The following is a 14587-nucleotide window of genomic DNA, read 5'->3' as shown; positions in this document are numbered from 1 at the left end:
CCTCATTGGGGCTGGGGTGCCCCCTAGCACCCCACCCAGTTAACACCATTTTTCAAAATAGCACCAACCTGACCTTGACCCTGTCATGTGATCCCCATTCAATGTATCTTTCAGACATGGCTTTTGATTTTTTTTTAGGTTGTGGCATTTTAAATGTAATGTGGAGCTTCGGGACCTGTGTTAGGGTCTCAGGGCTCTAACGTTACATTTAACTAATTTGGAAAATTTGTTATTTTATCGAGGTTGACCACTTTCTCGTTTGGCCAAGATAAAATAGTATCGTCAAATTGACTAGTGATGACCTGCTTTGCATGCTTTCGCATTATTCATGCATGCAAATTGCATGCAAAGCAGGGGAAGTTACCAGGACTGGGCCATGCAAATTATTGCTTATAGTGCATGATATACGCGGTTTAACGCATATTACAGCGCTACCGCGACTTGATGCATCACTCACTTAACTGGATAATGCTGACTATCAGCTAAGTTAGCCAGATAATTTTGCTCCAGCCCACAGCACCCCCTGCCTGCCCCTGACTTATCCAGCTAAGGTTTTAGCCAGATAACTACTTAGCCAGATGTCTGGGGTGATGAAACCAGCAGAAATTTCAGAACCCACTGTTTGGCTAAGTTCTAAACTTCACTGGACAAACGCTTTGAATATGGACTCCACCATATTTTTAGTGCTAACAGTGCCCTGCAGTATTAAAAAAAGACTAATGGTAGTTTTCTTCCAGATGCTAGAGCAATGACCTAGAATTTTTAATCGCCAACCTGGAACCTCTTTGAGCTACCTGAAGGTGGAAATTGCCACTGGCCCAGACCAGATACCCATTTTTTTTATTTTTTTTTTTGGTAGAAAATTACCACTGAAGGAGATGTTATACTGAATGTTCTTCCAATGAAGAAACTTGCATTGTAGTAGCAGAGTTGGTGTTATATATTACAGGACTCATGTATTTATTTTCCCACTGAGTTGAAGCTATGTGTTACCCTTAATTCTGAGCTAAAGATATTATGTTTTCAACTGCTACCATCGCAGAGGTGTGTTGAAAGGGCTGTGGCTTCGTTGCTGTGAGGTCGGTGAGCTGTGTGCTGCTTCAGCATTACCCGGAGCCTCTGCAACATCGAGCTCGTGAGCCCTGTTTTTTTCCCCAACCCAACCAGCCCTGCCTACTTACAGCATCATCTTGAAGGGACTGTATTACCAGCCAGAAGAGCCACTGTGGTGAGCCAGAGAGGCAAGCCTAAGAGGGTGGCCTCTTAGGGAACCTCTTTAGGAGATCTTGGGATGATCAGAGTGAGGACTGGGGTTTCAGTTTGTCTGCTTATTTTTTAAATGGAGTCTTTAATTTGGAGGGTTATGGGGAGGGGGACATATGCTCGGGGATTTAAGGAAAATGTGAGAGGGTTGAGAGAGAAGAATGTTATTTAGAAGTACCTGAGAGGTTGGGGGATTGTGTTGAGAGAAATAGGAGAGCGAAAAGGGTAGAGGATTTGAAATGTTTCTCGATTAATGCTCGTTCAGTTCACAAACATTGGATTAATAATAAGCAGGCATTAGCTATTTCGCAATGTTGACCAGTGGGGTATAATATTGTAGACTGGAGAAATGGGGTGTTGGGGTGGCTATTATTTTTAGGAAGTGGTTACTTGGAAAACATTTTTTTGTGGAACCAATTATGGGGTGTGAAAGCATTTTGGTGAAGTTAGATTTTAAAGTTCCTGTTTTTATTTCTTTTTGGCATTGTCCACCAGGTTTATCCATGGAAGTACTGGGTCAGGTCTCAGAAAACATAACAGAACAATTACTGAAGTACTCCTATTTTTTGGTGATGGGGGATTTCATGTGTGAAAGCTACCCATTTTCTGTCTATGCCAGCAGTAAATGGCTTGGTGCAGATAGTGAAGGGTTCGACATATAGAAAGGGGCACACTTTGGATCTGATTTATGAGTCCAAATTAGTTCGGGAGGATGGGAAGCTGGAGGTACTTGGAACTGAGCATTCCTACTGGCTTGATCACTATGTAGTGAAATTTGACTTAAATATATTTTAGATAATGATATTAGTCCTTTGCAATCAGAGGGGATCGGTAAATTGATCAGAATAAATTTGGGGAAGTGTTGGTGTCTTTGGTAGAAGGGTTTTTTGAAAGTACTGTAGGGGCAAATACTGAATGATTAGTTTGAGGAATGGTATAAGATGATTACTCAAGATCTGGATTTGTTGCCATATAGTAGGGAAGGTAAGAGGAATAAGAAATGTTTAGTGTTGCCTTGGTTACGAGGGATGTGGCAGAAAGGAAGCAAAGGCTTCAGCATTTGGAGCGACGGTGGATAAAATCTGATAATATTGAGGATAGGGTGTTGTGGTATAAGGTTGCCACTTAGTATTTAGATAGAATTGTAGAAAAAATAAGAAGAAATACTATTCACAAAGTTATCTTAAAAGCAGAGGATAATCCTAGAGTTATATTTAAGGTGGTTAAATCACTACTGGGAGGTGAGGTTGATGTCTGGAAATTTGAGAATTTACCAGAATGCAAGAAGTTAGCCGTTTTTTCCAGGAAAAGGTGAATCAGTTACAGAATGGTTTATTTGGGAGGAAAGAATTGATGGATGGGGTGGTGGAAGAAATGGTGAGGATGATAAGTAAGGGAAGTCAGAGTATGTTATTACAGTTCAAACTGCTCTCTTTAAATTTAAGCAGTATTTGAAACATTTTTTTAGACTAGTCCGTTGCCCATCATATTTAATTTGAATGCTTCCTGTTGAAGTCCTTTTGCTTTGTTAAATGTGTTAAATACCTCTTTATATGAAGGGGAAATGTCAGCTGTTTTAAAGAGGACTGTGATAACCCCAATTTTGAAGAATCTTTGTATGGATCCCGTAGCCAGTAGTAATTACAGGCCAGTATCCAACTTACCATTTGTTGCTAAGTTAATTGAAAAGGTGGTGACTAAGCAGATTTCAGCTTTTTGTGAAGGGTTTTCGATCTGGGTGCAGTACCAAAACTATTGGGCACTGTTGGAAACAGGATGCTGGGCTTGATGGACCCTTGGTTTGACCCAGCATGGCAAAACGTATGTTCTTACATTCTTATTATGGTGGCTTTCTTAGATGAAGTATTGTCTCATGTGGTTTCAGGGGAGAGCTGTTATCTTATTTTGTTGATCCATGAAGTTGGGCCCATGAATTAGCAAGTAGCATGTTTAAAACAAATTGGAAAAAATTATTTTTCACTCAACACAGAATTAAGCTCTGGAATGCATTGCCAGAGAATGTGGGTAGAGGCAGTACAGGGACAATGCAATACCTGCGCACACAGCTCAACACGCAATTGGACACATGTTTGGTTGTGCATCCGTAACTCCTGATGCAAAATGGGAATTAGCACGTCCAAAATGCATGTCCAATCAAGCATGTAGCTAATAGCGCTCATCACAACACATGTAGATGAGGCTATTAGCTAATCCCCATGATGCAAAAAATTCTTGCGCGGCCAATGCGCCCTTGCAATGATATACAACTGATTGTTCCTTTAGGTAAGGATTCAGAAGAAGCCTTTATTCTTTCCAATATTAATCTTAAGAATGTGTGTGTGTGGTTAAAGCAGTGTGGTTTAGTTCTGAATATTATTTATTTTATTTATTATTTAGTACTTTTTTATACCGACATTCGTGATACAGATCATATCATATCGGTTACATGGAACAAGGGGTTTATAACATTAATATTAACATAGAAGAAGAGGCAAAGTTATAATAAAACAAGGGCAATGGAACTGGGGAGATGAAAAAGGCCAGAGGCAGAAGGTGAACTTGGTAACTATAACAAATAATATACAGGGTAGAAATGGAGTGCACTGATTGTGTGGCCTTAGTCTATGAACTGTGGAATAGATGAGACAGGCCTGAGTTAGGGGAAGGCTTGTTGAAACAGCCAGGTCTTGAGTTTTTTCCTGAAAGTCACTAGGCAGGGTTCCTGTCTGAGATCTGGGGGAATAGCATTCCAGATGGCTGGTCCCGCTGTCAAAAGGGCCCTTTCTCTAGTGGCTGAATGATGGGTGGATTTGGTTGAAGGGACGTGCAGAGATCCTTTGAAGGCTTCTCTGATAGGTCTCGAAGAGGTGTGGAGTCTGAGTGGGAATTGAAGGTCGATGGGGAGCTGGTTGTGAATGGTTTTATGGATGATGGTGAGGGACTTATATAGAATTCTAAAGCTAATTGGTAGCCAGTGTAGGTTGCTTAGGATGGGCGTGATGTGGTCTCTTCTATTGGTATTTGTCAGGATTCTAGTGGCCGCATTTTGGAGCATCTGGAGAGGTTTGCTGGTGGAGGCGGGGAGACCCAGCAGAAGGGAGTTACAATAGTCTATCTTGGAAAATAGAATGGCTTGGAGGACGGTTCTGAGTCATGAAAATGTAGAAGAGGTTTAAGTCTTTTTAACACCTGTAGTTTATAGATGCAGTCCTTGGTTGTGTGATTGATGAACTTCTTTAAGTTCAGATGGTTGTCAGTTATCACTCCAAGATCTCTTACTTGGGTGATTAAGGTGTTGGGGGGAGTCAGCTGAGGGATAGCACTGTAGTCAGGAGATATGAGGAGGAATTCCGTCTTGGCTGAGTTAAGTACCAGGTTTAGGTTGGTGAGGAGGAGGTTGATAGCTTGGAGGCAGTTGTCCCAGAACTTAAGTGTTTTCGTTAGGGATTCAGTTATAGGGATCAGGATTTGTACGTCATCGGCGTAAAGATAGTGTTTTAGTTTCAGTCTTGTTAGCAGTTGGCAGAGGGGTAGGAGGTAGATATTGAAGAGGGTGGGGGACAGCGAAGGGCCCTGAGGTACTCCTAGTAAAGAACTGATGCGTGGGGCTCTTTGTTGTTGATTTTGACTTTATAGCCTCTGTTACTGAGAAAAGAATCGAACCATCTGAAGGCCGTTCCTGTTATCCCAATGTCTGATAGTCGATTTAGGAGGATTGCGTGGTTCACCATGTTGAACGCTGCTGAGATGTCAAGAAGTACTAGCAGGAAGGAGTGTCCTTTGTCTAGGTCCATAATGAGGTGGTCCGTGAGGGAGATGAGGAGGGTTTCCATGCTTAGCAATTTGCGGAAACCGTATTGAGTTGGGTAGAGGGTTTTATGGTCTTCAAGATATTCTGATAGTTGAGTATGGACTAATTTTTCCCTAATCTTGGCAACAAAAGGCAGATTGGAAATAGGACGGAAGTTGTTGGGTTCTCTGGGATCTGGGTTCGGTTTCTTAAGAAGGGGTTTGAGGGTGGCGAGTTTTAGAACGTCAGGGTAGATTCCTTGTGATAGAGAGCAGTTTATAATATCAGCCAGTGGCTTGGAGATAGTGTCCGGCACCGATAGGAGTAGTTTAGTCGGGATTTGGTCGGATGGATGGTTGGTGGGTTTCATTCTCTTTAGTAGGGATTCAATCTCTAGGACAGATGTAGGTTCGAAGCAGTCATATAATAAAACAGATATAATAAAACAGATATAATAAAATATATATAAAACAGATATATATAAAACAGATATAATAAAAAATATAATATAAATATATTAATAAAACAGAACTATTTCTTTTGGGGATGGGCTCATGTCAATTACCATTTATATCTGATGGTCACTTGTTGGAACCAGCACATAAAAGTAAATCTCTGGGGTTAGGTTGGATCCCCAGTTAACCATGGATAGATAGATCTCGGCTGTGGCAAAGAAGGCATGTATTTAGTTAAAATTATTTATTACCTACCTTTCCATAGTTCAGGGTATGGTACAATAAAACGTACATACGGGTAAATTAATTGGCCACATGCGTAAAAAATGGGGGTTATGCATGTGACTGAGCCTTACACGCGCCGTGTGCATTTTCAAAAGGGCCCAGCCATGCACATAACTCCCGTTACATGCAGAAGTGCCAGGCCGAAGGAAAGAGGCAGTCCGGAGGGCAGGAAGAGGCTGCAGGCGGCCACTACAGCGGCCATTTGCTGCTATGCCGGGGAAGCGTGCGCTGGCCAACTGCTGACATGCGCAAGCAGTAAGCAACAAAACAAAAAAAAGGTAGGACGATGGCTTTAGGTGGTGGGGAGGAGAGGAGAAGAGGGAGGGAGTATGGGTAGGGGGGTTGGGAAGTTCTCTCCCAGTCAGCTCCTTAATTGGAGCGGACTGGGAGGGAACTGGGAGAGGCCCGATCTCATCGCCACACGTACGTTTCTAAAATCAGGTCCCCCCCTGAATGCGCCGCCCACACATGCGTGTGGCCCATGGATTTTATAAAATGCTCACACCAGCACATGCATGTTATTAAATCGGCGCGACCATGTGTGTGCGCCGGGAAGCGTGCACACATGGATGCGCGAACACATGGATGCGCGAGTGCTTCTTTTAAAATCTACCCCATAAGTATTAGTGACTTAAAAACATAAAAATCGCAAACAATATTGGCTATGAGATGTTAAATGCCAACTTAAATAGTTAGTCTCGACGGATTTTTTAAAGGACTTTGGGTCTTTGAAGCATCTCACATCTGAAGGGAGGGAGTTCCAGAAGGCAGCAGTGGAAAAGGCTCATTCCCTGGTTTCATCCAAGTGAGCAAGCCTTGCTGAAGGTATGTCTAAGAGGTCTTGACCAGAGGAACGCAGTGAATGAGAAGGGGTATAGTGCTTCAGGTGAAGGAGATCCAGAGGGATGGTATATTGTAGAGATGTGAATCGTGTGCCAGATCGTCTTAACGATCAGATTCGGCTGGGGGGGGGGGGGGGGGGAAATCTGATCGTTAAGATATGTGAATTGGAATCGTTTCCGATTTCAATTCACATCGCTAATTTTTATTTTAGGGAGGCCCGTGCCGTTAAAAAAAACCAACCCACCCGACCCTTTAAATCGACCCCCCCGCCGGCCATCGTTACTCATTAGCCCCTATTATAGAGTATAGTATAATAGGGGCTGATGAGTAAAGATGGCCGGCGCCATCTTTAAAGATGGCGCCGGCCATCCAGTGCTCCTACCATGTGACAGGGGCCGGCCAATGACACGGATACCCTGTCACATGGTAAGGGCAAAGGGGCATCGGCGCCATTTTTTTTTTTTTAGAACAGCTGATGCCTGGGAACAGGAAATCTTTCCCCGAGGCCCCCCTGGATCTCTTCTCTCCCCGAGGCCCCCCTGGATCTCTCCCCGAGGCCCCCCTGGACCACCAGATAACTTTAAAAGGTTTGGGGGGGGTCAGGAGGGGGGGGGGTCGATTTAAAGGGTCGGGTGGGTTGGTTTTTTTTAGCGGCGCGGGCCTCCCTAAAAAAAAAAAATTAGCGATGGGTCGGGTCGGGAGGATGGGGGAGGCTAAGGGAGGTCAATTTAAAGGGTCGGGTGGGTTTTTTTTTTTAATCGGGCCATCGGTGCCATTTTAATTAGTGGCAGCCAAAATGGTGCCGATGGCCCGAGAGCGGGAGATCGCGCCGGGCCCCCCCCCCCCCCCACTGGACCACCAGGTAACTTAACATTTTGGGGGGGTTCGGGAGGGTGGGGGAGGGTAAGGAATTGGTTTTAAAGGGTCGGGGTGGGTTTAGGGGTTGTTTTGGTGTGCCGGTTTTCCCGCCCTCCCCCAAATAATTCCCGTGCCCTATTTAACGATACAACACAAATGCCCCTGACGATAAATCGGTGGCATTTGTATTGTATCGTGCACTCTAACGATTTTGGACGATTTTAAAATTATCTGACGATAATTTTAATCGTTCAAAAACGATTCACATCCCTAGTATATTGTTTCACATGCTTTGAACAGTAGTTGGGAGTTTATATTGGATTCGTAGGCGATGTGAAGCCAATGTAAAGACTGAAGAACTGAAGTAATATGTTCATGAATTGGTGTATTTGAAAGGCAACGAGCAGCAGTGTTTGCCGCTGCCAGGTAAAACTATTCATAGATTACATATTATACAGAATGTGGCTGCAAAGTTGTTAATTGACAGCCCTCATTGAGTACTTGTAGCACCTTGTTGTTACATTTACATTGGCCACCAATTTTCTTACATTGCCATTTTAAATGTCTGGTGTTAACGTTTAAAAGCTTGAGAGGCAATTGCCGCCACATACGAGAGGTAGGATAGATTGGTATGAGAGCAGCCAAGCCATTAAGTTTAATCAGAAAACTATGTTACAGCTTCTGAGGCAAAAGCTTTTTGTCATGTCTGGCTTCAAAATAAAGCCTTCTCTGCGGTCTTACCACATTTATGGAATTCTCTTTCATCATCATTAAGAGAAGAAGTCAATCTTTTGGGGTTTAGAAAAGGGATCAAAACATGGTCAATGTCACACAAGATTGATTAAGAATGATGAATGTGGAACAGGATAAATTTATTCAATCCCAGGTAGGGTTGAATTTGAATGATGTAATGTCTGTTACTATTTATTAGGTTTTGCTTTATTTTTATTTAATTTTATCTTGTATTGTGTTTTATTGTATATGTAATTTGGGTTTTGTTATATACTGTATATGTTATGCTTGTACATCACTTTGGGCGATTTTATCTGTAAAGCAATTCAGAAATGAATAATGCCATTAATTTCCAACCCTTTTCTTTTCTTCTAGGTGCAGTGTGTATACCTTCCTGCATCATTCCTCCCAGTGATCCAGTGCTACTCTCTGGAAACTTTACAGCTGAGACAGTGGAGCACTGGATGATACCTACCAAAGTAGAAGTAAGAAAAAAATGTGTTATGATTTCAATGTCTTGCAAGTTTATAAAATAGCATAGTTTTGAATTATTCACAGGCTGGACACTTTCACCAGATTTTATCTGTGTAGCCACCAAGCGGATAGTCCCGGATAGGTACCCGAGGGCACAGACCTCAGTTCAGATATTAAGTTCTCAGTTCTCAAAAAGGTGTAAATTCACTCTATGAGGTCCATATTCAATCACTATCCAAATAGCAAAGTTAACTGGATAAACTTTGGAGAAATATTGAATATAGCCAGCTAACTTAACCCGGCTAACCTTAGGTCAACTCTTTGGCCCATCCAGATTTAGCTGGATAAGAATCCTTTAGGTTCTCTATATCTGCAAAAGTGGAAAATCCCATGTCTGACTTCTTTGTCCATGCTTATCACTGCTCTTTCAGAAATCTGTTGCTCTTTAGGATACTAATCTAATTAATAATAGGCTGACCATGTAAAGTGATGACCCTTTAAAACTGTTGATAAGCCAAAGATATTTATTAATTTTTCTATTGAAGTCAATAGTGAATTTAACAATTATCCACATTATACATTGCTACCAGGTTTACAAGACTGGCATGGTAATGTTGTGTCCCGTGGCCGTGGCAGGCCACGACCACGGTCCCCTACCTCGTCCGCGTGGCGACCCACTGCGGCAGCCTCGGGGGAAACCCCTGACCAGGTGCTCGTTGTCCCGGCACGGATCCCCAGCCTGACCGCCGGGTGGAGAGCTGTCTCTGCTCTGTCCCCGCACCGTTCCTGCAGCCTTTCCTCCGCAGAGGAAATTCAAGATGGCCGCCACCATCCTTAGGCACGAGGCCGCGCCCCCTTCAAAGAGTTAAAGGGACCTGATCCCTTTAACAAGCCTCACCTGTCCTTAATCAACCTGAACAGGGGAAGTATAAAGGGAAGCTTCCTCTGCTCATTCCTTGACTTGGCAACGTCCTCCAGCGCTGTCTAGTCTGCTTGCCTCGGTGAGTTCTTGAGCTTCGGATCCCTGTTCCTGTTTCGTCTTGGTCTTCTCGGTTCCTGCCTTTGGATTGGCTTACAGTGATTCTCTGGTGTGCGACTCGGATTGGCAAGCGGTGATTCTCTGGTGTGACCTCGGACTGGCAAGTGGTGATCCCTTGGTGTGTGACCTCTGACTGGTAAGCGATGACTTTCTGGCACCTGATCTGGGAACCCTCCTGGACTCCGTCTCCAAGGGCCCGCTTAAGTCTCTGGCGTCATTTGGCCTGCTGAGGTGAGGTTTGGATGTCCGAAAGACCCTTTTAAGGGCTGAAGCCTATGACATCATCCAAGGGCACCGTTCCCATTTCCCACCTCGGGCCCTTTAAGTCTGGGCGGCCGCTGTACATGCATACCTAAGGAGAGTGGGACTGGTGTGAGGATGACGGTGTCCATGCCATGTGAGTGAGGCCTGCTGTTGTGGTGTTTGGGGGTGAGTGTGCCAGCTCATGGGGACATCCTGCGAGCCAGTAAACGTAACATTCACGGCCACAGTAAGTCAGACTACAGTTCTAGTTCTTCCTTTCCCCTCATTGACCCAGCAGCTAAGCTATCACAAATATTTCCTATACCAGCATAGTGTGTTTTTTTTTCCCAAAACTGTGGTCCGCCAAGGGTAATATTTCATAAAGTAAAAATGAATCACATTAAAGGAAGAAATAAAAATGTGATTATGTAGCTCCAGCAGTCATGTCCAATATTCCCCACCTCCCCCTACTCTCTTCATTCCCTGCTTGGGGCTTCCAGAGGGTCTGAGCTAGGAAAGCTGACTTTTGGATACTACCGTATGTCAGTTTGAATGAAGCTGTCTGTAAATCACTCACCAGGGGAGTATGTATGTAAAAGGGGTGGAGAGGGGAAGGGAAATGTTTCAGGGTCACAAACTCTACAAGATCTGGTTTCTAGGCTCAGTAAATTCTCCTTGGTTGAAGTCCCTGTGTCTGAGGTCTCTTTCTTCTTTGTGTGGGCGCTCCCTCTGACTTCTGCTCTGGAAATTGCGTGAGAAAAGAAAAGGGAAGATGGTGAATGACTATTATTTTGGGAAACCGTTTTCTTTTGGCAAGAACTGGAGATGAATTTAAGTTTTGATTACTTTTCATTTATTTACAGTAGTATACATGAAATTTAGTTTTGTACCCGCATAAGGCAGTGCTTGAGTCTTTAATAGACTGCACTCATGGCTCTAAAAATCTGGATTTGGTTCACCCATTTAAAGGCCTGAAAGCAGGCAATGGAAAACAGCTATTTGAGAAGGTCAGCTGAATATGAATAATGTTAATCTGAGTTTTTGAAAAGGTTTGTCTTAGGAGGTTAAATAGTGGTGAATAGGCTAATAATGAGCATATAGTGAGGTATTTGAGGCCGGCCAAGTTTTGGGGTATGGGATGCATAAAGCCTCATTACAAGCTTTGTTATGCCATTTTACAATTTTTATTTTGGGGTATGGGATGCATAAAGCCTCATTATAAGCTTTGTTATGCCGTTTTACAATTTTTATTTATATAATTTCTATATAAATTAAGTATATCTTGATAAAGGAAAACTTACAGCTGATAACAGGAAAAAACCAATAACAACTAAGAAAAGAGAAGAAAAACTATATCACCTACTATACACAAGATTCACAAATAAGAAGAGGAATGAAGAAAAAAAACTCTGAGCAAGGTTTGAAATCCAAGAAACGAAAAAAGGAAGGCTATTCACAGGAGAGCAAATCCCGCATGATAACTGCAGGACGTATCACTGGGCTCCTTATCATGAAACAAAACAATTTCACTAATTGTTTTCCTGTTTCTTCTTAGCAAGAAAAATCCTTAGTTGAGAGGGCTCAAAAATATAAATCTATTCCCTTTACAGGGAAATATAATGATTAGGTAGTAGCAAGGGCTAACACCTTTTGGCACACAGACAAAAATTGTTTCCTTCTTTCTGGAGTTTCGTGGCATAAATCTGAAACAATCCATATCTTTGGGCCCATGTATGAAAATACAACCTCATAATATTATCTTGATCCTGTTGCTCTGTTGACCTCTTCCTGCCTGGATTTTTCAGGAAAGCTAGTTAAATCCCGACTCTCTGATGATAGGTTCCTAATCCTAACCCCATCTTCCATCTGACTTTCCCTTGCTGCTCCCATGATTTTCTTTTTTAAAAATGCAAAGTCACTCCAGTGACATTGGCCCCTATGGAAGAAGTCAGAGAACGTGCATAGAGAATTCTCAACGAACTGCATCTGTGCAAACTAAGGAATAGAAGCCAAAACTGCTTGCCTGCACTTCAGTCACAAGCCTGCCTCATTTGTGCACGCTAACCCACTTTTATTTTATCTGGCAAAAAAGGCAGCAATTCAACACATTAACAAAAAGTATCATAATAGTGGCTGAATTAACTGGCGATGGCCTACTAACTTACAGGCCGATTCAGTGCGGTGCGCTCAGGTCGAGCGCACTATTAGCCCCCGTTTGGATGCGCATCCAATCCCCCCAAAACTAATAGCGCCCTCAACATACAAATGCATGTTGATGAGCCTATTAGTTAGTCCCACGCGATACAGAAAGTAAAATGTGCTGCCATGCCGCACATTTTAATTTCAGCCGGCACCAGGAAAGTGTACAGAAAAGCAGAAAAAAACTGCTTTTCTGTACACCCTCCGACTTAATATCATAGCGATATTAAGTCGGAGGCCCCAAAAATAAAAAATCTTAAAAAAATAAAAAAATCTGCCCATGGCCTGCAGGTTGAAAAATGGACGCTGAATTTTGCCGCTCTTCCAGTTTATGAGCTCAAAGCGAGTTTCAAAACAACAAGGCCAAGGAGGCTGAAATTAACAACTAGAACATAAACCTGCTGACAGCCGCCGCTTCTGCCAATAAGGAGGTACCAGGGATGTGCTAGTGTCCCTAGCGCCTCCTTATTAGCGTGGGCCCTCATTTGCATACAGAATCACACTCCCAAGAGAGTGGCCTGGGCGTGCGTTGGGAGAGCGGGCGCTCGCCTTGGAGCGCCGGCTCTCCTGCGCATTTTACTGAATTGGCCCGAAACAAAGGATGAATAAGTGCTGGCTACCAAAGCACTCTTCCCTCCATCTCAGCAACTTTTATTTTTCGCTGACTGAATGCTATCCTGTCCTTGAATGAACAGCATTGGGAGCACCTTACCAAAGCACACCTTTACTTTTCAGATACCATTTGCTAATCAATCTCAGAAGTGCTTTCATGGCCTCACACCTCCTATCTGCATCTACGTTGCAGATTCCACCTACAGTATGTCCAGCAGTCCATGCATTGATACCGGTACTGTGTGCGAACGAGACCTATGAGGTGATACGCTGTTGTGGTCTATTAGCTTTTCTAGTTCTGTACATTCGTGACGTACAGCACGTAACGTGACATCATGGCAAGCACAAAAGGGAGTGCACACATCTGTAGTCAGAACACTAAGTAAAATCCCTCGTTCATGTTCGATTTTATAAGCCTGGTGCTGATTGGAAAAGCAGAGTACCTGATGGCCTATTACATCCCAAGGAACTATGTGCAGAAAAATCTAAATTATGCAACATTTGCAAAATTAATTGCTTTTATTTTTTACACAAGACATTAAATAGAACAGTATTTGAGTAATCTTAGAAATAAATGCAGGTACTTAGTACATAATAATGCTTGCATCATTTTTTGCCCTTACCCCAAGGTCAGATCCCAGTACTTTATCTCTACTTCCTACCACCCTCCCACCCCCAAGACAGATCACACAGCTTTCTCTCTTCCTTTCCACCCCAAATCAGACCCCACCATTTTCTCTTACCCTCCTCCTCTGTTCACACCAAGTGGGATGTGACCAATCTCTCTCTCCTCATCCCCCAAGCTTCTAAATGTCCAACCTCTGCAACCACTGTTTCCTCCAGGCTGCTACCACAGCCTTTCGAGATGGCTGACACTGGCTAATGTCACCTACCTCCATCCTCTCGCATGAGTTGAGGGCTCCTTCCTCCGTCTTGCCAGCATGGATTAACTGTCCTTCTTCCATCCTTCCCATGTGGGCCATTTTCATCTCCCTCCATTCTGCTTGCACAGGCAAAACCCACCCTCCCTTCACTCTGCCCTCATGGGCTGATGCTATCACTCTGGGTATCCTGCCCACACAAGCTGATGCCATTTCCTGTCTCTAGCCATGTAGGCTGACATCTCCTCTCTAGTTCTCACTTACACTCTGGGAAATTATGAAAGTTAACATGATTATGTGCTCTGTCAGAAATTATGCTCAAAATTATCTGGCTGCACAATTGTATAATTACTTGGGGTATAAACTATCAGCTGTCTGACGAGAGCACAAACAGACATGGTCCCTTTCTAAGATTTTGAAACATCACACTAGTAGTGGTGATATTTACAATATCTGGAATGGTTGGGACTGAGGCCATTCTGGATAATAGGTTTATCCTGATTATCAGAGTTCTCTCTTATTTAGAAAGAAAGAAGTATAGAAACAGTAACTGTTCAAAGGAGTACAAATCATATTTAAAGAAACTGGCCAGATCATCAGTGCGTGCCATACAGCAATTATATGTGATCCTATAATAATTCTTCTCAGATATCTTCAAGAAGTTGAGGGGCCTGGAAGCTCATCATCATCATTGTTTATTTATTACACGCTCTTCCAGTATATGAGTTCAAAGCGAGTTTCAAAACAACTAGGCCAAGGAGGCAGAAATTAACAACTAGAACATAAACCCAAGACAACAAATTATAATACTGAGATCCAGTAGTCAGGATATAAGAATGTCATGGTCAATGTATCAAAGGCTGCAGAGAGATCCAGGAGCACGAGAAGGGCTTGTTGCCCCCGATCCAGGTAC

At 43.1% G+C, this 14587-nt stretch overlaps 1 protein-coding gene across 2 annotated transcripts in view; it reads left to right on the top strand.

Moving 5' to 3' along the window:
* Positions 1 to 14587, top strand: part of PAPPA2 (pappalysin 2) — a 459501-nt gene that overhangs the window by 368352 nt on the left and 76562 nt on the right. For both annotated transcript variants that reach the window (XM_029618757.1, XM_029618758.1), the window contains one exon: positions 8602 to 8711. In XM_029618757.1, coding sequence (XP_029474617.1) covers positions 8602 to 8711 — 110 coding nt within the window. The remainder of the gene's footprint in view (positions 1 to 8601; positions 8712 to 14587) is intronic.

The sequence above is a fragment of the Rhinatrema bivittatum genome, chromosome 10 (assembly GCF_901001135.1).
Source record: "Rhinatrema bivittatum chromosome 10, aRhiBiv1.1, whole genome shotgun sequence".
Taxonomy (NCBI): Eukaryota; Metazoa; Chordata; class Amphibia; order Gymnophiona; family Rhinatrematidae; genus Rhinatrema; species Rhinatrema bivittatum.
This window is presented reverse-complemented; position numbering and strand designations above follow the sequence as displayed.